This window comes from Mytilus galloprovincialis, chromosome 13 (genome assembly GCF_965363235.1).
Source record: "Mytilus galloprovincialis chromosome 13, xbMytGall1.hap1.1, whole genome shotgun sequence".
Taxonomy (NCBI): domain Eukaryota; kingdom Metazoa; phylum Mollusca; class Bivalvia; order Mytilida; family Mytilidae; genus Mytilus; species Mytilus galloprovincialis.
In genome coordinates, this window is record NC_134850.1 from 1,044,610 (window position 1) to 1,071,270 (window position 26,661).

Here is a 26,661-nt window from a genome sequence, read left to right on the forward strand (position 1 = left end):
GAACACAGCAACAAACAATAGTGAATATGTCTACTGCGTCTAAGGAAAGACAAGCAAAACTATGCAATATTGTACAGAAACTATTTCCAAAAGTAATGCAACACATATTTAAAGAATGTGTTAGTCCAAGAGGTTTGCAAGGAAAATATAAACAGAAATTCATAACTATTGATTTTACAGAGAACGAAATATCCTTAATGGAAAAACTTCCAAACATAGATGACTTCACCATCGAACTATGCTATAAAATATTGCGGTACGAAAATGTATTGCATGAACCGTTGTGCAAGTGGGGGAATGTTCCACACGATACAGAAGTTGAAATCGCTGATGACGTTCAGAGAATACTTAATGCAACAAATGACGTTATCAGTAGAAAGTCAAAGGAAATATCAGAGCTTTATTACGAAGAATTTCAAACCAGAACAGAACAGGTACTAAAGAGAGTGGACGAATATCTCTGTCAAGATACTTGTTCACAGTTGTACCAAACGTTTCACAGCTCTGATATTAATATATCTGGTAAGCTTCAAGAACTGACACTGATGCAAGAAATCAATGGTAATGCCGTATTGTAGAATAAGTCTAGATGTATAAAGTCTAGCGTTTTTTTTTTTTGTTATTATATTTTAAACAATAAAAAATACAATAAACATACCAAATGAAACCCCTTATGGCTAGACACAATTCTACAATTTTACAAATATTTAATGCTCTATACCATAAACATTAGAAGTTAAAATCAACTTAAATATATATGAAGGAAAACTTTTCAAGATTAACACAATTATTGATGCTACATATCTCCTTACGTTGCATAGGAGTAGCAACATGTTAAACAAGACGTAAGTGAGACCTTTATAATTCAATAGCAGTCGTTTATGAGGATTTTGATAAAAAAAATATTTACAATAACAATTGTGCCATAATAAAATTAGCCATTTATATATGTTCGATATATTCCAACGATATTTACCAGTTTACCTATTAATAAATCTTAACTTGCTGATAATTATATAATTAGTGCCGTTTAAGGCTGACCTCTATGTATAATAATTTTCAACATAATGGACAATTAAAGAAACAAAATTATAATAACTATCGTCGATTCGAAGGATTAACTCATAGAAAAAGTTCTCTTACGATTTCTGATTTCTGATAATTCACTGATTTGACGACTTTGTCAAGTGGATCATTTTTGTTATATAAAAATTCTACCCGTATGGTATCTTTTCAAGATAATGAGGAAAAAATGTTAATGGTTTACATTTGTTTCTGCATGGAATCTATTCTTATAAGGAGTCGTCTGCCAATTTTGATACGTTGATTTTGTCAATCAAACCATTTTGTTTTTGAAATTTAACTGATTTAATGAATCATGGTTATTGGTGTTTGCGTTTTAATTTACAGATGCAACCATATATATTTCACCACTAGACAAGAACAGATGTGCAAAGTGTAGTATGGTGGTCATGGAAGTATTTCCAATGATAATGCAAGGATTAATGGCACAAACCGGAACTCCAGCAAAAACCCTCTACACCGATATTATGGGGAATAATCCTTTCAGAAGAAAACTAAACAAAATTGAGCTTGATATGGTAGATACATTAATGACCGATGAATATACCAAAATTGATGTAAGTCTATCTTACAAAATAATTGTAAATTTTGTCAAGCTGCTTCCTATACCGCCACCATCTAGACAATGGGGGGCGAACCCGAATAACAAAGAACTAGGAATAGGTGATGACATTGAACGTATAAGGCTGGAACGGAATAGCTTTGTTCATAGAGTGAATGCAAACATATCGGAACCCATGTTTGAAAGTTTTTTCGCTACCTTTATAGCAGTCGGAGAGAGAATAGATGCTTACATGAATAAACCCAAAAACAATGGATATGCACATGAGGTCGAGCAATGCAAGACTTGTGTACTTGATCCTGCAACTGAAAAGAAACTACTCGATGCTCGAGCAGATATTGAACAATTGAAAGGTATGGTTTTTTTGGCGCCTTGATGTGTGTGCTCCCAAAAATGTGTTGACCTAATCATCCTATTTTTTTTCTTCAGAGCATGACAATCTAAGTTATGCAAAAGCACTTAAAATAGTGTATTGATATAAAACATTGCCAACCTTCAAAGCTTCGTCAATTGTATGATGCCCAGAATGGAACGAATTAAAATAACGATTTGTATGACGACAAATATTATAATCTAACTTGTGTGACAATTTAAGGTTTGGTAGGTCAGTAACATCTCTTAGATTTTGGTTTCTAAATCTTGTTTTTATGTGAATAAAAGCTGTCTTATACAGAACCTCTTTAGAAGTCAATTTAAATTATGTCTATGTGAATATATAACGTTTCGCATCGAATTTTGTCTAATGCTTAGTTCGTTTCTGTGTGTGTTACATTTTAATATTGTGTCGTTATTTTCTTGTATTTAATGCGTTTCCCTAGGTTTTGGTTTATGACCCGGATTTGTTTTTTTTCCCTATCGATTTATGAGTATACTACTGTTGCCTTTATTTGTCATACGATAACAATGGTATTGAATTAATGCACATTTTGATTTGTTTTTTTATAATCATAATTTCCTTTTGTAGAAAAGTTCAGGTTTGTTATTGGAAATCCAGGAAAAGAAATTCATATTTTTATAGGAAAGTCGACAGAAGCAGCAATTGAAAAGATTAGAGCAGAAGAAGGTAAAATTAAACATGATGTTTTATTGCTCTTAATCCAATTATAAATTTAGTTTACCACATTATTCATATACAGTAAAAGTTAGTTTTTACATTTGTTTATTTACGTGTAATTATTCCTTTATTGAGTTCGAAAACAAGAACTTATTTATCAATTTTTCTCGGAACTTTTAATAAAAAAAAGCATATCAAAAAATAGTTCATACTTTTCGTCTTTCCTTTGTTTTGCAAAGTGTCATATAAATTAGTTACATGCCTCGGGTATGCTGTTAAATAGCTGTATTTGCTTACTCATAACTTAGTGAGTTGTTTAAATAGCATACTGCAGGAAAATATCAACAAATAAAAGGTCCAATTACATTATTATATTCTTTTCAAATCCATTCATTAATTTTGCACATGATGGGGATGTTGGAAACTTTGTCCTGTTTATCAACTTTATATCAAATTAAATCAAAATAAGGAAATAAGGTGTCTTTTAAAATTAAAATTGATAGAATAAGACAATTTGACAAAATGTAATTCATATCACGCTTTTTTTGCAAAAATATAGTAAAAAGTAACAGTTTGTGGACTTTTAAGCTATAGATTGAGCAAAAAAATAAGATTTTGTAAAAGTTATACAATTTATAAAGGTTATACATCACAAACCAAGCTATGGGTCTTAAAAAGAAAACTATTTGATATAACTTAAAGATAAACATGAACAAATGACTTTTATAACTTCTGAAAAAAACCACAATTGAGGTCACAAGACTTGTTTACTATCTTCAAAGCAAAATATGTATAATTTTTAACACATTCATTAATAAATATTACTACATGAGTTATTTCCCCTTATATGGCAAAGTTTGAAAAAAAAATCAGTCGTCAGTATACGCTATACCATATTGTTTTCTTCATTTAGAAGAAAAGAATTGCAAATAAATAAATTCATCTCTAAAAATTTGCATTTTTTATTAAAGATCTAAAGGAGAGCTACACACAAATGAAAATAATAATTCATGAAGTAGACGATAGTGAAGACGTAGTCCATCGTATAAATTCGCTAAAAGAAGATCTCAACCATGTCAACAGTGAAAACATCTTTTTCAAAGGAGCCGAGAAAGGCAGTATCATTCTTTTTATTGATGTTAAAAACAAAGTAGTTCTAAATGACGGCCTATTCCAGAGTGAAGTCAGCAACTTCATCCAAAAACTTTTCAAGTTTTGTAAATTGACATGCTATTTCCGTACACAAACATATGCAGTAATTGCAAGTGATGCAGGTAAGTAAGCGTTACCGAAAATTGGGTTACTTTGGTGGTAGTTTTATTTTGGTTTAATTGGTGCCTCAAATGAAAGTGCCAAAATTAAACACTCGAAAATAAAGCAAAGACTAAAAATTGAAACACCGAAATCGCTTACCTGTATGATAATTTCGTAATATTAATCAATAGAAGTGGGACATTTAAAGACGTATCGTATCCATTTCTGATACGTTGACGTATCTGAGAAAATATCTATGTGTTATTGTTAAATAGATTATTTTCAGGTTTAAATATATGTCTTTCTATTTTTGATATCTTTCTTTCATTTATACCCATTGCTACACTCTTTTTATTACATGATAGTTTTCAATTTATGAATACTCCTATACAGCTAATCACTCGATATTTAAACAATTACCACTTCTCCGTGGTGAATTTAAGATTTATGAGTCCTTCTGTAGCCATGTGTATTACGAAATTGTGCAATAAAATCAAAACACCAATGGTACAATAGAGATTTGCCATATACACAAAGAAAACTTCGTTCAGAAAATCGCGACTTTGTGGCAAATATATTAAAATCTACAGACTTGAATAAAGAAAGTTTTATTATAAAATTTTAAACATAATTTACACACTTCTTAATGTGCTAGCGTTTATTGTTTAACAACTATTCAAAAACAAAACTCGTATTAAGTCCGAGATTAAGTCACTAAAGTCGAGCGCACCCTAGAAGGTGTACTTCACTACATATTTGAAAAAAGGATTGCCTGCTACATTTTAATTTATAAATTTAGTTTAATGGTATCAGTAAGCAATTCGACTCATATGATGTGGATGATTCAATTCCCTTTTATTAGCAAATCTAAAGTAAGTGTATGAATATTGTTAACGTTAGTTTACCTTTATTTGTTTTAAATTTCAACTTCACGCCTGGGTAGACTAGTTTTAATGATTTAAATATCAAGTTTAAAAACATATACAAGTATATAGATTGACACGGACATCATGTGATTGTTATATGTGTGTAAATGTTAGCTTCTGTTGTCGTCCGTGCAATGTTTTTATAATTGTATTATAAGTAATGAAATAAAGTAGAAACATCACTTTTAGCGCAATAACTATAAGAAGTCCAGATTTTGACATACAAGAAGCAAGTATGTAAACATAACTAATACATAAATTAAACAATTATTCAACATTATTTATATATCAGAAATGAAAGAAATAAAAAAAATACAATGCCCCTTCCTTTTCCCCCAATCTCTTTTCCCTTACTTGAATAATAACCCGTATATACGTTTAGATACGTCAACGTATCAGATACGGATACGATACGTCTTTAAATGTCCCACTTCTATTGGGAAGTATACGTTATGCTATTATATCGTGCGTATAATTCCTACAATTCTATCCATAGTTTTTTTTAAAAATACTTGGTATGATTTGACAACAAGATTATATGGTTTTTACTTAATTGTCATTTTCTGAAATTGTTAAGAAAACACAATATGAATTTTCATTCACACATGTCATAAATGTGCCAATCTAGTGCTGATTGGACGCCGTTATTGGTAATTTATCATATCAAAACTCCTTGTAATTATTTATCTTCAGTTAATTAACATGTACTGCCGGAGGCATAAGGATTAAAATTTAGATCCTTAATCGTCAAAAGATAAACATGTACTGCTATTAAGATAATGATTAAAATTTGTAAAAATATAAATAATCTATTCAAAAAGTGATTTTAATCTTTTAGATTTTGTTTCATATTTTCATTCAGCTTTGAACCCTGCGATACGGACTCATTTGCAATTACATCCGTATCCGATTCTTTCATTCGGGTTATTTTGTCGTGTTTAGTTTGTGTATAGGTCATTACAACTCGAATAATTCAGCGCCCTCTATCCACTACTTTTCTCGAGGATAATGGGGTGATCGTAGTGAATGTTATATAACCACTGGATTATTCGGGTTAAGGTCATTTATATTTTATCAATAAACGGGTAAATAAGGCAGATATGAATGAACTTGTTCACTACTACTATTCCAAAATTGAAGACATCGATCGGACGAAGCCCCAAGAATACACACATCAAAATAAAATACATGCCTTTCCAGAGAAATCCCAATTTACGGTATTAAGGTGTGATATTACTTAGAGACAATTAACTTGTTCAAAATAGATAAATGTCTTTTGCAAATACATTCTGATTAAGTCATTGTGATTTGCAAAAACATGGCAGAAAGTCATATGACGTTGAGTTCAATTGTTTTGCCAAGCATATGACAAGTTTAAATTAATACTCGTATTTTAATTTTTCTGTGTATACTTTGAGATAACGATTTAATATAAAAAATACTGTCTCATAGATTGTTCTTTCGATACCCCCTTGTTTGCATCACTATAAATATTCAATTAAAATGTATTGATCAGGCAACTATTTTCATCGTGTTTCCCATTGTGATTTCTATCTTAGCTTAATCAATTTAATAGAAATGTTATTCTGAAAGTTTATGGTTTAATGAATAATGTTTTTTTCAATGTTACAGAAGAGTTCGGAGAACCAAAAATTAACCTGCCAGAAAAAGGCACAGGAACATGCTTGATGGGAAACAAAGGACATGTGGTTGTTAATTTTGAAGTAAAAAATAAGATATTCCACTCGACTGACAGCTTACACAGAACCTTAAAAGGAGTTTTTAATACCCTCCTTATGAAAGGAAATGGAAAAAACTTCCTGGGGAAAACAGATGTATATGCAGAACTCGTAAAATCCGGTAGGAGAAATGTTAATGAATATAAAAATTTAAAAAATGGTAAAAAAAAAAACATTCACTTCAGCCCAATAAAAGAAGCAGTTTTATCCTTAAGGCAGAAATACGAATATCTGTTTTTTTTAAACTAAAGTGATGGACAAACCTGGAGTTCGCATCCGGAGTTAATTACGATAGTTTCATTTCAAGAAAACACTTTTTACATTATGTTTGTGCTAACTTGAAGTATTATTAAAATATCAATTTACCTTTAATAACATGTTGAAATATTCAAAACACTAAGGGTTTCCGATATAGACTGGCCTAGCCGAATTTGGCACAACTTTTCTGAATGTTTGGTTTTGAAAGCTGACTTTTGTACTGGATTAGCTTTCCAACTTTTTTTTCGCGCTACTTCGTATTTGTTAAATAGTTAGGGTAAATCAATTTCCGTTTTAAGAATTTGTGAAAAGAATCCAGGACCTTCATAAAAATCATTTATATTCTAGATAATTTTTAGCACACAACAAATTTGAAGTTACATTGAATACTCCACTGATCAGATTTTTTTGAATATACAAACATATATGTAACAATATTTTGTTCGTGGAAATATCATTCAAGTAGCATATGATACCGCTCATTTAGGTGCACACAATCCGTTAATGTTTTGTGAGAACATAAATCGAGGTTCATAATTTTTAAATTGTTTCGTTGTATTAACAATTATACAATTCATTGAATATAACTAGTGTTTCGATTGCTGTAAAATCTTAATAAAGGAGATGTTGGATATATGTCAATGAGACAGCATTCCATAGGCACAATTAACTGAAACACCTCTCATAATTCCGTGCGATCAAAACTAAAAAATGTCTAATTGAAATTTGCCTTTTTTTGAAATATACATGAGAACAAAATTGAGATGGACATTATTTTATTGTCAATTGCTTTTCTGTTTTGTAAAATTCCCTTTTTCCTCTAAGTTACCCAGAGCAACTTTTGTTGAAACGATATTTATATTATGCATCAATTAACAACTTTAAACGTAAAACAAATGTAACGGATCTATATTCTATATCTATATTTCAGCCATTCTAGTTTGAACTAATTTTATTTTTTTTATGCGAGCACGCTTATAAGAAACATTGCCGCGTGGGTGTTTATTTTCATGCAGAACTAGTTTATTTTTTTTTAAATTAACATGTCCCTACCCTAGTTTTATCTGAATAAATTATTAATTAGTTGATAATATCTTTGTATTATTCTAATAAATCGCGATTACCCAAGATAAAACTTATCAACAGCAACACGTGATAATTTGAAGGTAATTATGTCTAAACTGTAAAAATGATATATTAATTGATTAATGCTTACTGAGCGTCCATTGCTGGTTGCTTAACGTCCAGTGGCAAATATGTCATGCAAGTTCAGAATTAGAACTAATTAAAAATTCATCACATATAGAGCCACAAAAATGAGGGTATAATGGATAGGAACAGAACTTTATTTATACCAGCGGCCACCTACGGACCCCTCAAAGAGCTGTTAAAAAGGTTCTCAATGTAAAGATGGCATGGCATTATCTCTACAGGAGGTATTGGATTTAAAGTACCCATTCTGATCGGACGTGGCTGCGTACTTGTACACCCCACAGAGCCAACGGACGCCCCACTTTGTCAAAGGCTTTACTACCGATCGGAAGAAGACCTGCAGTGATCATATTTCTATTCCCCAGTCACACTTAAGGACCGATTAATTTTGATAGCCACTGGGAAATGAGGTATTTACGTAGATTTGCAACAGGCCATCTATGGACCCCTCAAACAGTTGTTAATAGGCTTCTAAGTTGGTTTCAGTTTTGTTTAATGAACTTCTGAGAAATCTCTCTTATGCAACGGAAAAAGTATAAACATTCATAACCACATATTGTCTCCATTCATAAAATAGTTAAGATATTTCACTTAGAATTCATAATCCTATACACATTTATTGTCGAGCTTTCGACTTTAGTCGAAAAAGCGAGACTAAGCGATCCTACATTCCGTCGTCGTCGGCGTCGTCGTCGGCGGCGGCGTCCACAAATATTCACTCTGTGGTTAAAGTTTTTGAAATTTTAATAACTTTCTTAAACTATACTGAATTTCTACCAAACTTGGACAGAAGCTTGTTTATGATCATAAGAAAGTATCCAGAAATAAATTTTGTAAAAATAAAATTCCATTTTTTTCGTATTTTACTTATAAATAGACTTAGTTTTTCTGCAAGGAAACATTACATTCACTCTGTGGTTAAAGTTTTTAAAATTTTAATAACTTTCATAAACTATCCTTGATTTGTACCAAACTTGGACAGAAGCTTGTTTATGATCATAAGATAGTATCAAGAAGAAAATTTTGTAAAAATAAATTTCCACTTTTCCGTATTTTACTTATAAATGGACTTAGTTTTTTTCCAAGAAACAAAACATTCACTCTGTAGTGTAAGTTTTTAAAATTTTTATATTGTTCTTAAACTATCCTGGATTTCTACCAAACTTAGACAAAAGCTTGTTTCTGATCATAAGATATTATTCAGAAGTAAATTTTGTAAAAAAAAAATTCACTTTTTCCGTATTTTCCTTATAAATGGACTTAGTTTTTCTTCCAGTTAACATTACATACAGTCTGCAGTTAAAGTTTATAAAACATTTATTAGATTCATAAACTATCCTGGATTTTTTACCAAACTTGGAAGCTTCTTTCAATCAAAAGACAGTATAGAGAGGAACATTTTTATTGATGTTTTTCTTCATTTTTGTTGAGTCTGCGATTAACAGCAAAAGTAGGCGAGACACTGGGTTCCGTGGAACCCTTACAAATTTTACTAGTCAATAATGGTACACGAATGTAGTATAATGTCAAAATTATTGTGGTTCGGACCTGTTTAAAGCAAATTCATATCAGTTTTATTATTTTTTTAAAACCTTTTTCTGCATTTTTCTGAATTGAATTATGCTAAGTTGTCTCTTAGTTATGTGTTATGAAATATACCCGGACACCTCTAATATTTATATTTTACAAGAATCAAAAACCCGTGCTTACATGTATGTACAGAATTTGAACATTTGTTTAACTGTTTATTAAAGTCGATTATACTGTTTCTTATTTTGTACCACACACGAATAGGATTGTCTTACCTCGTTTATGAAATGTATCAACCCTGATAAAACTTTTAGTTTACTATTCATACCCTTATTTTAAACAATAAAATATCAAACTCGTACAAACTTTTCCTCGTTTTTTTTTCTAATGGGTCAGAGAGTGTAAGTTTCGTGCAAAGAAATTTGTTTTCAAAATATCATATTTTCTATCTCAGTTACCTTATGATATAACCTCTGAACATAAATTATTCGTTGAAAAGACACGGTTTAACGTGATTATAACTAGAAGCTCTTAAGAGTCTGTGTCGCTTACCTTGGTCTATGTGCATATTAAACAAAGGACACAGATGGATTCATGACAAAATCGTGTTTTGGTGATGGTGATGTCAATGATGGGTTCGTAGATTTTACTTAACCGAACATTCTGGCTGCTTACAATTATCTATATAATGAACTTGGCCAAGTAGTTACAGAGGAAAATATTTTTTTTTAAATTTCATAATAAAGGGCAATAACTACTTCAGGGGTTAATTGACCATTTTGGTCATGTTGACTTATTTGAAGGTCTTACTTTGCTGTAAATTATTGCTGTTTACAGTCATGACAGTTTATCTCTATCTATAATAATATTGGAGATAATAACCAAAAGCTTCAAAATTTTAAAATTACCAAATCAAGGATACGGGTAGCCTGATTGGTCAGAAAAAGAGTAGGTCTGGTATGAGTCGATTTTGGCCTCAAATTTCATGTTCATCTAACGAAAGATGTTGACCCCTTTTTGACCCAAAATATAGCAGATTTACAAAAATGTTCAAATGTAAACTTTCAGTGATTTATTGGACAGTAGAATTCTTCTGCAATTAAATATGGGCTGTTTTTGACAATACAATGCACATATATCGGGTAATAGCACCATTAAGTCTTCACAATTCTAGCATTTTAGTTAAATTTAGTGTAAAACAAAAGTGGCCGCATTCGTGTTCATCCTTCATATTGAAATGTAAGTTGTATTTTATGATAATACATAACATATATACAGGTTGAGGATGAACACGGATGCAGCGCACTTTCATTTTTGACAAAAACAATCTGAAGAGTGACATATTTCGGCATATTTGCTAGAGTTTTCATATTTGAGCTTAAATTGGATCATTTTTTTTAAATCTTTCACATTAACTAATGGATTCAAAAGAAATATAGACACTTAAGTGTTTAAAAAGTGGTCAAAATCTTTCGTCAGATGAACCAGAAATTTGAGGCCAAGATCGGTCATTACCGGACCTACTCCTTTGACCCAGTAGTTTGAGAGAAGAGTTTTGTAAAAGTTAACGACGGACGACGGATGATAAGTGATGAGGAAAGCTCACTTGGCCCTTTGGACCAGGCGGCGAAAATAAATTTTGTAAAACAAATTTGTATAAATATTTACTAAAAAAGCCTTTTATTTCAAGAATGGCAAATGGCAAATGGACATTCCTATTGTCATTTATTTTTTTAGGTATTGTATGTTCTTATTGTCATCTAATTTATGATAAATTGTCGTTTAGGACGTTTAAACATCTTCAACTTCTGCAACCAAACAATTATTTTCAAACAGGTTGAACAGTTGACTGCCAAAAACGTTGTGTTACTAGAATTTTGCCTTTTTGAAAATTAACAATTGTCTTCTTTAACTTTAAAAAGTAGCTACAATTAGTAATTTACCTTCTATTCACTAAAAGGGGGCATTAGCAACGTAAAAAAAAATATATGATTTTTTTTCTTCAATCATTTATGAAGTGAAATAGTTAAATAATAATACGTTGTATACAGTTTGTTTCAACTATGTCAAAATAAGCTAAGGAATATTTCTGATATATTTTTCACTTGTAAGTGAATAATTCGACCTCATTGAATACGTGTTCGTGTGACCTTCAGTTTAAACCCTTATCTGTAGTTGGGTTACCTATATAATCAGCTTTTAAAAGGAAAATAATGTCAGCATTGAAAGTGAAATAAGGATGAACCATTTCATTGAATGATTTGATCCATTAACAATCATTCTTATACAGGTATAAACGATGATAAACAGACTTTTTAACCAACAATATGAATGAAACAGACCTAGAAAAATCCAATTGCACGTGGTCGCAAGGGTTCTTAACATGATTTTAGGTCATGTTTTTGTCTCTTTAACACATTGCCTATTTCCGTTCTCGTTTTCTTCAACAAGGCATCAGATTTAACGTTCTGACCGGACGTGACTGTGTACTTGTACATCCCGCACAGTCAAACAGACGCTCGACTTTGCCAATGGTTAAACTGCCGGACGGAAGAACAGTTGTAGTGGCCATATTTATATTTCCTAGTCAACCTTTGCGGTTGATGACGTATAAACACAAAAAAAAACCGCACAAAATGCCGATACATAATATGAAGTCCATGCATTGTTTATTGTTTATTTTAGACTTTTTGTAATTTGGATACACGTTTTAGTTTTTGTTGATCAAATATGAGAATTTGAGTGAAATCAGTGAACAGGAGTTTAAAACAGATTATGCCTCTTTAAAGAATGGATTTATAACAATACTTATATATCGTAAAGCCAAACAGCACACAAAGTTCATTTAATTTATAAAAAAAAAATACAGCTTTTTTGTCTCCCAAATAATATCATCAACTACAGCATAATCGAAGTGCAAAGTATAATCTAATTCTGACAACCAGTTTTATATTGTTAAGCTTCTTGAATCACTTGGTCCTACCTATTACATTTATGTACTTACCTGAATTGTAATTCAACCTCATTCGAGTTTTCTTGGTCCGATGTTCGTTACAAGAGACAATGATAATTAATCATTGCCACTCAAAACATGAGATATGGCAAGAACATTTGAACAAATCTTTTATTACAGGCTCTTTAATTATGAATGCAACATTTTAATTATTTTCTGATATCCAAATTGTAAAAACAAACTGTATTTTTCCACGAGTCACCAAATAGCAAAAGATAATTCGACGAAGATTGGTTGGTTTTTATATTTTATCTACAAGATCAGTCGCATATCAAAAAAGAGCACAACTTAAAATCATATTTAATAGTCACCATACAAAGTTTGTGACCCCAAGGAGGACGGGGGAATATAAATATGGTCACCATTGTTTTTTCCCGACCGGCAGTAGAACCCTCGCCAAAATGGAGCGTTCATTTGGCTGTGCGGGATGTACAAGTTTGCAGCCAGGTATGGTAAGAATTGAAATGTTGATTCTGATGACTCGTGTTAAGAAAGACCTTTATCTCGGATTGCCTCTCTTACAGGATCTACATTTTGTATTTGTTGATAATTTGTTCTCGACCTTAACATCCATGAAATATTTGTCATTGTTCTTTAACAATCAATCAATCATCAAAGTGTGTGGAATGTTATGGAGGGCTTTAGGATTTTGATGGCAGGTGACATGTGCTCAAAAGTTAAGCCTCATAATAGGCCGACTACGGTTTTCGTAAAGCAATGGTGTAAGAATTTAACTCCAGGAAGATGGGCATTATTCTACAAATATCTATTTATTCAGCATCCCTATTTTGTTAGTGGGTTCGTGTTGTTTATTCTTTAGTTTTCTATGTTGTGTCATGTTCACTATTGTTTTTCTGTTTGTCTTTATTCATTTTTAGCCATGGCGTTGTCAGTTTGTTTTAGACTTATGAGTTTGACTGTCTCTTTGGTATCTTTCGTCCCTCTTTTGTTCCGACTTGGATGCATATACTAACATTCTGCGGAGTAAACTTGTTGCGACAACACCCAACCCCTGTGAAAGAAAGATTTTAAAAAATTTTCCTATCCTGGTTAGAGGAGCTTCGTCGAGAAACCTGCTCCCTAGCAGATCATTGCAAAAGCGAATCAACAATTATTATCCTGGTATTTATGATGATTTTATTCCATACCAGATCATTGCAAAACGGAAAGAACTCATATATAATAAAACTTTTCCCCTTATTATTATAATATCCAATTGCTCTTAGTTCACAAACCACAAAACAAAATGTTCTTTATGATAAGCAGTTCATAAGTCCTATATTGATTGATTGTTGTCTACTTAGGGACCAGTGGCAAACATTTCATTCATTATCAAGACAATTGATTGGTTGCTTACGACCAGTGGTAAATATTTCATACATGTTTAGGACGAGAACAAAATAACAGAATATACAAAAGGTAGGTCCTGTGTAAGGCCGTCCGGGATGACGGTCGGGGTAATTTTGGCTTCCACTTGAAAATTAGTGTATATTGGATAGGGTCAAAGAGTTGCCATGTCACAGAGTGTGTGGTACTTTCTCTACACGAAGCTTCGAATGTTACGTTCCCATTCTGACCATACGTAACTGCTTACTTGTACATCCCATTCAGCCAACAGGGCGTTTTCTTTTGAAAAGGTTTTTCTGCTGGTCGAAAAAAGTCCTTTAGTGAACAAATTTATATTCACCAATCACACTGGGGTTATTTTCTTCCAGTATCAAATGTTTCATTCATTTACAAGACGAGAACAAATTAATAATACAATTAATGTGCAAGTACTGTAAAATGGTGGATAATAAAATATAAACCCCCCTTAAGGTGGTATGGGTGTCTTCCTCCATCTTGGATTGTAAAACATAGAGAACCAAAAGACAATATTTTCTATCAAGTTTGCAAAATTTGATACAGGAATGCAGATATTTAATGTGAATTTTCATTTAAAAGAATTAAATTATAAGAATATAACTTATAATATTAATATTTTTGTAAATTATGATTATTTTTGGTTGTTTAAAAAAAAAATTGAATTGGCATTTTAAGGGGAGGTAACCCTAAAACTGCATTTTCTGAAGGATTTAACTTAAATTGGATTAAATTTTTAACAATTCTATCATTTTGTTTAGTGTCTAATCACAAAATGGTATTTTTTCCTGCGTAATCCATACAAAATGTGTCAATTTGTCACGTCCTGTAGCTTGAGTAATGCGCAGTGACCTATCATTTTTATTATATTTTTCAACATCTTTTTTTTTTATATTTTCTGCAGGGTTTGTTACTCGTGCTGTGTGGATTCAGTAGAATGTGTCCCCGTGCCTATAGTGTTTGCCCTTATATTTTTACAGCTAGGGTTTTTTTTGCTTGTGAGAGAGATGTCTACTTATTCTATTATCATGATTAATGATCTATTTCTTATACGCTATTTTTTTTATCCTGCCCCCATCTATGGCTTTACTAAGTGTTCTTATAATTTCTTTAATAAGTCCGGGACACAGTTATCGTCCTTCTTTCGTTGTCTACGAATATAGTCCCTAATGCGGACAGTGTTTTACATTTGATTCAATTTGATTTCCTTATAATATTCTAGTCATATGGAATGGAAATTACATGTCTAAACAGTTCATAGTAATTTTATGTTAGATAAATTAGTGATCTGGTCCAGTTTGAAAAAGTCATAAATTAGGATGTTGTGTCCCCAAATAAATACACTACACCTTAAAAATATTTTTTGGATCGAGCACGTGCTAATTTTTGTTAAAAGAATTTTGTTGTTTTCTGTTATAGATAAATTCACTACATCATAACTGTTTTCTCGGACCTATATTTGTTTCATGTCTGTCTTGTTATATACGCCTTTGTTTGTCGGGCTGTTCAATATAGTTTTTTATAAGAATTCTTCGACTGTTTTATAAATTGTTTATATATATTCCGTTACTGTAACTCTTAATTCAATGTTATGACTTTCGGCCTCATTTTATCTTCTCATAACCCTTTAAATAATCATGATTTTACGAAATGGTAAGAAAACACTAAACTCAAATCCCTCAAGGATATTCACGTGCTATAAAAACCTTATCCTAAATATAAATTCAACCGCCGTCAATCGAAATTCCCCATCTAAATTTAGCAGTTTTTATAATTGTGTTAAAGGTGGCAATGCTGCTGCAGCCAGATTATTCAATAAAAATGCACGTGGATATCCACAAATATTTCCGTGCAATGCCAGAAAATGACAAACCTGTTCTAGATTATCTTCTGATAATACTATAAGGTCAACAGTGAACGGGAGAGCTTTTTCGCTTTCTTTTTCCTGTGACATAACATGAAAAACCCAAAGCCTCATTTATCTGGTTACATGAACTAAGCCAAAGTGTGGTATACAATATGTAGGACAAACAGGACGTGAGCTTTTTAAACGAACACAGGAACATCTATACTGCTTCCGAAAACCGAAGAAATTTAAAAGCATAATGTATCAACATTTAGGTAAACACAACCACAATATTAAATTTATTAGATTTCAACCGCTCGAAACGGTCCAGAAACAACAAGGGCAGTCACATAAACAATTTGAAGATTCCCGTAAAATTATCGAACAGTCTTGGATTTAACGACTTCAAACAGCTTGGGTCTAAATGACAATATACTTGGACAAGGGAACATATATATCTACTACGTCCTCTATTGATAGATATAATGAATATTATTGATAAAAAACAACGAAATAATAGGTATCATGGGAAACGTATCAATCGAAATCAACGAGTTAAACATCGTTATACACTTGATAATCTCCTTTCTATATTTAAAAATAATGGTAGGCATCAGTTATTATGTAAACTGGGTCAAATACCCATTAGTAAATTACACGATATTTTAAAAGAGTGTGACACCATCTCATTCTTCAGCCCACTGTATGAATATTCTCGTATAATTACAGCTTTTTGCAACCATAGGCTGTTCCCACGTATCGACAAACCTGAAGATCATAAACGTCATTTTTTGAAAATTAAATATATTAGAAGAGGTATTGATTTTATCAACTTATCTAGTATATTTAATGACTCTACCGTTCAAAACTTTATACCTCCCTATTTTGATAATATAGAACCACCTATAATTTCATACACATACAAAAAACCCAGCAGAAGTTTAATTTTTAATTATACGTCAGTTACATCCGACGTGAATATAGATACTAATACTCCCTTAACTTGAAACTGTGAATCGTCGAAGTTTAGATATGTTCCCTATGGCCATGTTATTACAGGGGACCTCAATATCGTCCAGGACAGAGAGGTAAAAAAACTTTTTGAAAAAAGGACCAAAATATCGCCTTCCATCTAAAATAGATTTGAAAGAGTGTCGTCAAGTCACCAAAGATGCTCTTTCCTCATTTTGTAAAAAATGGTGAAAACGGGAAAAATCTGATAAAAAATCTCTTGATTCTTATTTAAATAAATGTATGAATGTGGTAGATAATAGAATATCACATTTTGAAAATAATTTAGAAGTAAATAATAGAGTACATAATACACCTATTTCCAGAATAAGAAATAAACTTCAAATACTTTCAAAGCGGTTTGTGTTTGTACCGGCCGACAAAGCAGCCAACAATGTGGTTGTGGTATGACGTAAATACTACACGGACGTTCTTAAGAATGAAATTTTAAATTCATCTACATTTAAGTCCATCCGCTTCACAGAGAGGCATATAGTAAACAAGCATATCACAACCACATCAAAGCTTAAGGCTTCTTCTGAACATTTGAAGGTCCCTACTATGTATTGGCTACCTAAACTACACAAAAAACCATTTAAATATCGTTTCATCTCGGCCTCTAGTAAGTGTTCTACAACTAATTTGTCAGTGCTCTTAACTAGTTCATTAACTACTATTAAAGAGCTTATCATAAATTATTGTAATAAAATATATGAACATAGTGGTATAACCCATTTTTGGAGTGTAAAAAATTCTTTGGATGTTTTAGATAAATTGCGGGCTTTCGATGGTCCTTTTGATTCTGTTAAAAGTTTTGATTTTTCTACTCTTTACACTACACTTCCACACTATCTTATTAAACAAAAGTTTTCCTATTTAATTAAATGGTCGTTTGGTAAAGCTGAATGTAGATATATTTGCTGCAACTCATTTAAAGCCTTCTTCGATTCACGAATGAGAAAGGTAAATATGCTAGATATACTTACTGGAGGTGTGATGAGATGATTGAGGCTGTTAATGTTCTCCTTGATAATATTTACGTACGTTTCGGCAACAAAGTACCCGGCCACGTCCACTTTTATTTTTTGTCTATCTGATGAGTTAAGCCTTTTTCAACTGATTTTTATAGTTCGTTCTTATGTTGTACTGTTATACCACTGTCCCAGGTTAGGGGGAGGGTTGGGATCCCGCTAACATGTTTAACCCCGCCACATTATTTATGTATGTGCCTGTCCCAAGTCAGGAGCCTGTAATTCATGTCGTTTGTTTATGTGTTACATATTTGTTTTTCGTTCATTTTTTTACATAAATAAGGCCGTTAGTTTTCTCGCGTAAATTGTTTTACATTGTCTTATCGGGGCCTTTTATAGCTGACTATATGCGGTATGGGCTTTGCTCATTGTTGAAGGCCGTACGGTGACCTATAATTGTTAATGTTTGTGTCATTTTGGTCTTTTGTGGATAGTTGTCTCATTGGCAATCATACCACATCTTCTTTTTTTATATATATCAATAGATACTACTTTTTTGTAAAGTGTGAACAAATTCTATCTTTTGTATTTTAGACTCCTATACCACCTTAGGCACTTTAATTTAACCAACTATATATAATCGAGGCTTTTTTTTATCAACATTTTTTGTATTTCAGAAAAAGAAGAAGCAAACGCACAAACTCAAACATCTGAAGGTAAGTTGGATAGGCGACAGAAAAGACATATAACATACTAATAGTTGTCAATTCAAAGAGAAATTTAGTGTAAGCAACATGATTTTAGATCAGTTGTTATTGACATTTAACTAGCTTAGGTTAACTGCGAGTATTCTCAGATGTGTACTTTGAGTCGCCAATTTCAACTGATTTTTTTCTATATATATTGTACTGTTACACAACTGTCCCAGGTTTTGAAGATGGTTTGACGCCAGCGAATATGTTTAATCTCGACACGCTTGTATGTGCCTGTCGTTTGTTGCTGTTTACTGTGTCTACTTTTATTATTTCAGGGATAAATCAGGCCGTTAGTTTTCTCGTTTAAATTGTTTTACATTTGTCGTTTCGGGATCTATTATAGCTCACTATACGGACTAGCTTTAGTTTATTGTTGAAGGCCTTACGATAACCTATAGTTGTAAAATTCTAAGACATTTGATCTTTCGTGGAGATTTTTCTCCTTGGCAATCATACCACATCTTTACATTACTACATTTATTCGAGAAATCGTATCAAATGTAAAAATCAAAAGCTCGAACACATCGAACGAATGGAATACAACTATCATATTTCAGATTTGGTGCAGGTATTTTCTTGTATAGAAAATGATTGATTAACACTGGGTGTATAGCTAGATAAACCGCTCACTTGTATGTCGCATTTAGGTTACAATGTGTGAACAAAAATTACAGACGTAATAGGAAATAAATGTCAAAAATAGGGTTACAGAAGTCCACGTTGTGTTACAATCTTGATCACTATAAAAACCAACAAATATGTCAACAAGGAAAAATCAAAATGGCATAAAAACACACAAGCAAAAATGAAAGACAAGAATTGAAAACATGACCATAACACAATAACACAATGGCGGGATGTATAAGTACCGATCCACATCAAAATGATATTACTAACATTGCACTAAACTGTGAGGGTTATCTCTGATATTGCATTTTATCAATGAGTACCCAACTCACATAAGATTTGTAAAGATTCATTTTTTGGGATTTCGAGTTCATATTTCATATTATGAAAGAGCACAACATGAGAACACATGTAAAAGTCAACCCTGAACATATATCAACTGTTGTGAAAGGCTTTAAGATATTGACACCTATATGTACACAATGTGGTCATGATGCCGTTAGACAAAAACATTTCTTCGCAATAGGCAAAATGAGGTTCCCCAAAATTACAGAAAGTCGTTTTAAAGTCATATAATGCATTCACCCAATCATAATCTGATGTTAGTGCGTATTTATACTTTTATCAGATTCACCGGAGACCACTTGCAACAAAGACCCTCAAACCGAGATATTAATATCCATATCGATTTCTGTATCCTGGGTTAGGATGATCTTTTGAAAAGCTTGCTCCCTGAGAGATATGAGAGTAACCGAAAGATATCCTGTAATAAAGTGCACAAAACTGTATTTAATTTCTCCGATTAATAAAAGAAAATACTTTTAGTCATGCGAGAATACCAAGAAAAACAACACAAAGCGTTCAAAGTAAGTTCATAAGAGAACAATAATTGGAATGTTTTTTGCTTAATACGTCCAGTGTCAAATGTGTCGTTCATTTTCAAGACGGTAACATGTTAAGAATAAAGTTAAACGGCAAGTTTTTTTAAGTAAGGAACTATAAAACAGAAGCCCCTATATGTCATGGTACGTTAATTATTATCCATACAATTGTCAACTTATTTATGACTCGGTATACTGTTAAGCATCAACTAAATTTATTATTTGGCAAAGGTGATGGGGGCTGCTTAAAGCCCCCTGAAATTTTAAGATAAATTGTGCAAACTTATGCATTCTGGCACACTTCTAGCACTTAAATTTCATTCCTGAAAATCCCATTTTAGGATTTGTAATCACATAAGCAACACGACGGGTGCCGCATGTGGAGCAGGATCTGCTTACCCTTCCGGAGCACCTGAGATCACCCCTAGTTTTTGGTGGGGTTCGTGTTGGTTATTCTTTAGTTTTCTATGTTGTGTCATGTGTACTTTTGTTTTTCTGTTGGTCTTTTTCATTTTTAGCCATGGCGTTGTCACTTTGTTTTAGATTTATGAGTTTGACTGTCCCTTTGGTATCTTTCGTCCCTCTTTTAATAAGCAACGTTTTGACCTATGAAACTTTAAAAAAAAAAAAGACATTCAAATGTAAAATGTGCATATATGAAAACCCCTATTACATGATTACATGTAGGTGCAATCAGTTAAAGGCATTAAAATGTCCGTGCTTTGTGTCTTTTTTCAGTAATATTTACGTAAAATTTTATAATAACCATTTAAACAACTGGTCACACCGTGATATGATTGATTGTGTGACGTCCAGTTGCAAATATTGCATTCATGATCAGGAAGAAAACAAATTAACAATAAATACAAAGAGTAAATTCCTTTAATAGCGGTCGTTCGTTTTGAGGGTCGGGAAAATGTGCACTGGCACTTGGAAATGAGGTTATATGGGACAGATACACTCATCATAGATACCATGATTGAAATTTTATATTTGCTGCAGATGCGCGTTTCGTCTTCAAAAGACTCAGCAGTGACGCTTGAATAAATAAAATTGAAAAGCCAAATACAGAACGAAGTTGAAGAGCACTGAGGACTTTGAGGACATTCCTAACAGTTTTGCCAAGTACAGATATTCAGAATTACAACAGGCCACCTAAGGACCTATCAAAGAGATGTTTTAACAGCTTTTAATGTACAGTTTGTAGCACTCTGTCGTCAGGGGACATATATATTAAACACCCCATTCCGACTAGACGTGGCTGCGTACTTGTACACCCATCATAACCAAACGGACGCCCCACACTGTCAAGAGCATTACTGCCTATTGGACGAAAAACTGTACTGACCATATTTTTATTTCTCAGTCACCCTTTTGAATGGCACTCAGTGACAATATAATATACTATATTTATCAGAACTGCAATTAAAAGTTGATGAACAAATGAGGAACAATGATCATGGCGCTAAATGGTAATATTTTTCATAGTGTATGCAGCCGGCATAATAGTCCGGATTTCTAGTTTTCTTTCTTTGCCTCAGAAATTATAATTTTAAAATTGATTCATTGATTGATGTTGGTTGCTTAACGTACAGTGGCAAATATTTCATACATATTCAGAACGAGATCAAATTAACAATAAATATAATAGGTAGGTTCTGTAATAAAGGCGTCGGGGAAATTTAGACTGCTCCTGGAAAATGAGGGTAATTTGGTTACTCATCAGTGACGCTTGAATAAATAAAATTAAAAAGCCAAATACAGAACGAAGTTGAAGAGCACTAAGGACTTTGAGGACATTCCTAACAGTTTTGCCAAGTACATATATTCAGAATTACAACAGGCCACCGAAGGACCTATCAAAGAGTTGTTTTAACAGCTTTTAATGTACAGGTTGTAGCACTCTGTCGTCAGGGGACATATATATTAACATCCCCATTCCGACTAGACGTGGCTGCGTACTTGTACACCCATCATAACCAAACGGACGCCCCACACTGTCAAGAGCATTACTGCCTATTGGACGAAAAACTGTACTGACCATATTTTTATTTCTCAGTCACCCTTTTGAATGGCACTCAGGGACAATATAATATACTATATTTATCAGAACTGCAATTAAAAGTTGATGAACAAATGAGGAACAATGATCATGGCGCTAAATGGTAATATTTTTCATAGTGTATGCAGCCGGCATAATAGTCCGGATTTCTAGTTTTCTTTCTTTGCCTCAGAAATTATAATTTTAAAATTGATTCATTGATTGATGTTGGTTGCTAACGTACAGTGGCAAATATTTCATGCATATTCAGGACGAGATCAAATTAACAATAAACATAATAGGTAGGTTCTGTAATAAAGGCGTCGGGGAAATTTAGACTGCTCCTGGAAAATGAGGGTAATTTGGTTAGGGACAGGCAACAATCAACCAATCAATCATTCCAATATCTCTTGTGTTTCTACTTTTATTCATTGTGACAAGTTTTTTTCAGCGTCTTGTGGTTTTTTTATCGGTTGGTTCTATGATTTCCGAGAAAAATAAACGAAAAAGCCAATAAATTGATATGTATCCTTAAAAACCCAACAATATGCTGAATAAAATGCATGGAAGAAAGGACAGAGGACGCCTATACAATAGTTTGTTTGTTTCTAGAACATGACATAGATAGCTTGAAATAAATAAGTTGTTCTTCTGCATAGATCTGTCCAGTACACGAATATATTCAACACATTTCTCTTTTGTTTTCAATGTCTATCATTAATACATTCCTTGAATAAGGGGAAGATTTGCTAGGGTGGGGCAAGCGGATTTATAAACCGAAAGAGCTGAAAAATAATAACTTCTAAAACCGGATGAAAAGAATATTCTGTCAACACAAACTATAGGACAATGTGCAAAGGTGAATAAAAAGCCGCCGAACAATACAATCGAGTAAACTGAAGTAAATCTGAAAAAAAAATCCAACGCTAACCCTCTCTTTGCCAATTAACATTTCATAGTGCACTTAACTTAAAGAGATAAGTTACAACATTCAATCCATTTTATCAGGTATTTGTTAAAAGCTTCTTTTTTTTTTTTTTTTTTTTTTATCTATTTCAGAAAATACAACAACCACAGAAGACTCATTTACCCAAGCTCAAACCCCTGTCAAATACAACCTTCCTGCGTCAGTCAATTTGCGCTTAAAGTTTAATATAAAAAAGACAGCAAATGAAAATCTGTTCATTACTAGCTGTATCAAATTAGGCAATACATTAGTGTTTACCGACTATGATAATAAACAACTTTTTATTTGTAATTCAGACGGTACTGATAAACATCACATTCCTCTGTCCTATAGATCATATTATATAACAGAGATAGATAGTAACACTGTAGCAGTATCTTGTAGATATGACATAACCATACAGATAATAAATATATCTACACGTTCTCTTACCAGTACAATCAACACCCGTGGTTACTGCCGCGGAATATCATATAATGATAATAACCTGTACGTTGTTATAGATAGGAGTATAATACATGTGATGGACCTGACAGGTAAAGTAATACGTACTATACCGGTACCTTCAGACTATTATATCACTGACATTACAGTACACAGAGACAGGGTGGTCTGTATAGACTATAGATCAATATACTGCTGCTCGTTGGATGGAAAGTTAATGTGGGAATTTAAAAAGGATGAAATTGAAGATTTACGTCGTGTAACAACAGATAATGAGGGGAATGTGTATGTGACAAATGAAGAGACACATACTGTAATAGTTGTATCAAATGATGGTAAACATTATAGAGAACTTCTTACTGAATCAGATGGATTGGATGAGCCGTATGGAATTTATTTTGACAAAAAAGAAAATATTCTTCTTGTCTGTAATAATTTAAACGGAAATGCTTTTCTTTTTGACGTCAAATATCAACATAAATAAACATGAATAATTCCTTCAGACAATGAGTGTATTCGAACTCGGATCTGTTTGTGCATTTAGTCATTCAAAATATTTTTTATCAAATTTTGTTTTCTTTACTATCAATCTAACTTAAATGAATTTCATTTAATGTACAGAAAATAAAACTAACACATTTGTTATGTACATGTTTTGGGGGAAATTAACACTTTTATTTCATGTGTGACAAAAGGGTAACTTGATTTGGAAATTTAATGAAATATTACAGAGACGTGTTGTTAAATTGATTAACACCACTTGATGTTTGATAGTTGAAGACAAAAAACAAAAATTAAAAATATATTTCATGATATCTTTTTAAACCATATATCACTAGTTTAAGAGGAAATATTAATATTAATCATATATATGTCCTCAATAATTTTTTTAATTCGAAACATATACGGATGTAATAGTTGTAAACAAATTTGAAATAAATTACACATCGGATTATGTCGTTGGGTTGCTGTATATTGGGCGATAAACGCTTTAATTTCATCTGTGACAACAAATCAATTTTATAATAAATTTAGAGAAATGTTACAAAGACATAATGTTCTTTGATTTACATACACTTTCTGTTTCAGAGAAAACCATGACTCAAGATAGACTTCATCATATCCTTGAAAACTTTTTAAAGAAATTTAAGTCATATGTGTCTCCTTATTAATTTGTCGGATGTGAAGTTTGCAAATCAAAATCAGAGCAAATTCACAATTTGTTGGTGTCGTCGGGTTGCTTGTCTTATGGACTGATACTTCTTTTTTCTTTCATTTGTGTGGTATGAGGGTGTGGATGGGGTTCTTCATTTTTTTTATTCGTTATACTGTTTGTTCATTATTTTCTATTCTTTATCATGGTTTATATTGTAGCACCTCATTATTCCCTATTTGTTTGTAAAAAATTGCGTGGCTCTGTACTTAAACATCCTGTCATTCTGTTATTGTTCCATAATCCATTTTGTATTTTTGTTTTTTATTATTGCTAATATGCTTTGTCTATATATGCCTTATTGTGTTCTTCTGTTACATATTACGTGGGTTTGTCCTTATACACCCCGCCATTGTGTTATTCTCCATGGTGTTTTAAAAATATAATCACGAAAAGAGGGTTTTTTTTTTTTTTCCTTTTCTTGTTCTTTTAGTTTGCACTCATGTTTATGTGTTTCAAGATAATTAGTAAGACTTACGTAGAGCTTGCAAGGACGTCTGCGTTATTTAGTAAGACTTACGTAGAGCTTGCAAGGACGTCGGCGTTATTTAGTAAGACTTACGTAGAGCTTGCAAGGACGTCGGCGTTATTTACTAAGACTTACGTAGAGCTTGCAAGTACGTCTGCGTTATTTTCACAAAATTGTGTGCGTGTTAATTCTTTTGTTTTTCGCTTGACACCCAAAAACACATTTGAAGCAAGTGCGTGTTTGCGTTTCCGGACAATTGGTTCTTTCATCACTCAGAAAACACCACAGCAAAGTGTCAAAGTAGTCACATATGTCATATCGTTTCCCATAGATTTTCTGAAACAACGTGTTTAATATCTAAGAAGTATTTGCCACTGAAAGTTAAGGAGAAAAAAATATCAATCCGTTATGTTTGATTCAAAGCAAAACTGGTACTGCTATCAGAAATGCTATCAGATTTATATGATAAAAGGTACCAGGATTATAATTTAGTACGCCAGACGCGAGTTTCGTCTACATAAGACTCATCAGTGACGCTCAGATCAAAATAGTTATAAAGCCAAACAAGTACAAAGTTAAAGAGCATTGAAGACCAAAAATTCCAAAAAGTTGTGCAAAATACGGCTAAGGTAATATATTCCTGGGATAAGATTTTCGAAAAATTCAAAGTTTTGTAACAGGATATTTATAATACTTTTTTCAGCCAGCTTGTGCACTAGGAAAATTAAGTGCTGCTTTAATAAATGAGATATGAGGTACATGTCAATGAGACAGAAATCTAGCTACAAAAATAACAGAAAGACATCTAGAGGTAGACGTGTATAGTCGTCACCAATACTGAGACAGGTGTCATAAAAATTATGTCATATAAGTACTATCAGATTTGTATATATAATTTTTTTTTCAGCCAGCAGTGTACACGGAAAATTAAGTGTAAACGTATATTTGTTCCGCCCAACAGAAGTTCCACTGGAAACTTTGTTATAAATAATGTCATAATATCTGTTCCCGTTGGAACAAATATTCTATACCATTTATTCCGTTAGGAACATATACTGTAATATTTATTCCAGTGGAAATAATATTCCAGAATAGTTTTTCCATTTGAAACTTATATTATGTAGGAACTTCCATTTTGTGACAATAGAAGGAGATTTAGATGTTGGACATACGTCAATGGAACAGCAGCCCAAGGACAGGAATAACAAAACAAATTCGTGATGCATACATATAGTCTTCTCGGACAAATAGACTGGTGACCAAACATATGTCTCACTTTTAATCGCCTCGATTCCATGACATACATAAATAGATACAACAGAAGCAATCAAAGATCTACTGTTAACACTAAATTCTCTAAATAATGGAGGGGGACAATACGTCGATATGATATAAATGTGTACGACAACGTTCCTGACATGGGATACTCACAAAATGTAACAG

At 32.4% G+C, this 26,661-nt stretch overlaps 3 protein-coding genes across 4 annotated transcripts in view; 1 reads left to right on the plus strand and 2 right to left on the minus strand.

The window, feature by feature from the left end:
* On the plus strand, nucleotides 1–25,147 carry LOC143056051 (uncharacterized). 2 transcript variants are annotated; one of them, XM_076229122.1, is made up of 7 exons: nucleotides 1–561; nucleotides 1,411–1,998; nucleotides 2,610–2,708; nucleotides 3,671–3,973; nucleotides 6,512–6,739; nucleotides 18,499–18,537; nucleotides 23,185–25,147. In XM_076229122.1, exons 1-7 carry the CDS (start codon nucleotides 27–29, stop codon nucleotides 24,018–24,020), a joined length of 2,628 nt encoding a protein of 875 aa, XP_076085237.1. In that variant the 5' UTR covers nucleotides 1–26; the 3' UTR covers nucleotides 24,021–25,147. The 2 variants fall into 2 exon arrangements, with proteins under 2 accessions (XP_076085237.1, XP_076085238.1); XM_076229123.1 differs by lacking the exon at nucleotides 23,185–25,147 and adding an exon at nucleotides 21,087–23,176 and having other exon boundaries at nucleotides 7–561.
* The window catches only part of LOC143056235 (glycine amidinotransferase, mitochondrial-like), a 149,271-nt gene that overhangs the window by 70,183 nt on the left and 52,427 nt on the right, over nucleotides 1–26,661 (minus strand). The window lies entirely within an intron of this gene.
* The window catches only part of LOC143056233 (solute carrier family 35 member F6-like), a 514,661-nt gene that overhangs the window by 47,274 nt on the left and 440,726 nt on the right, over nucleotides 1–26,661 (minus strand). The window lies entirely within an intron of this gene.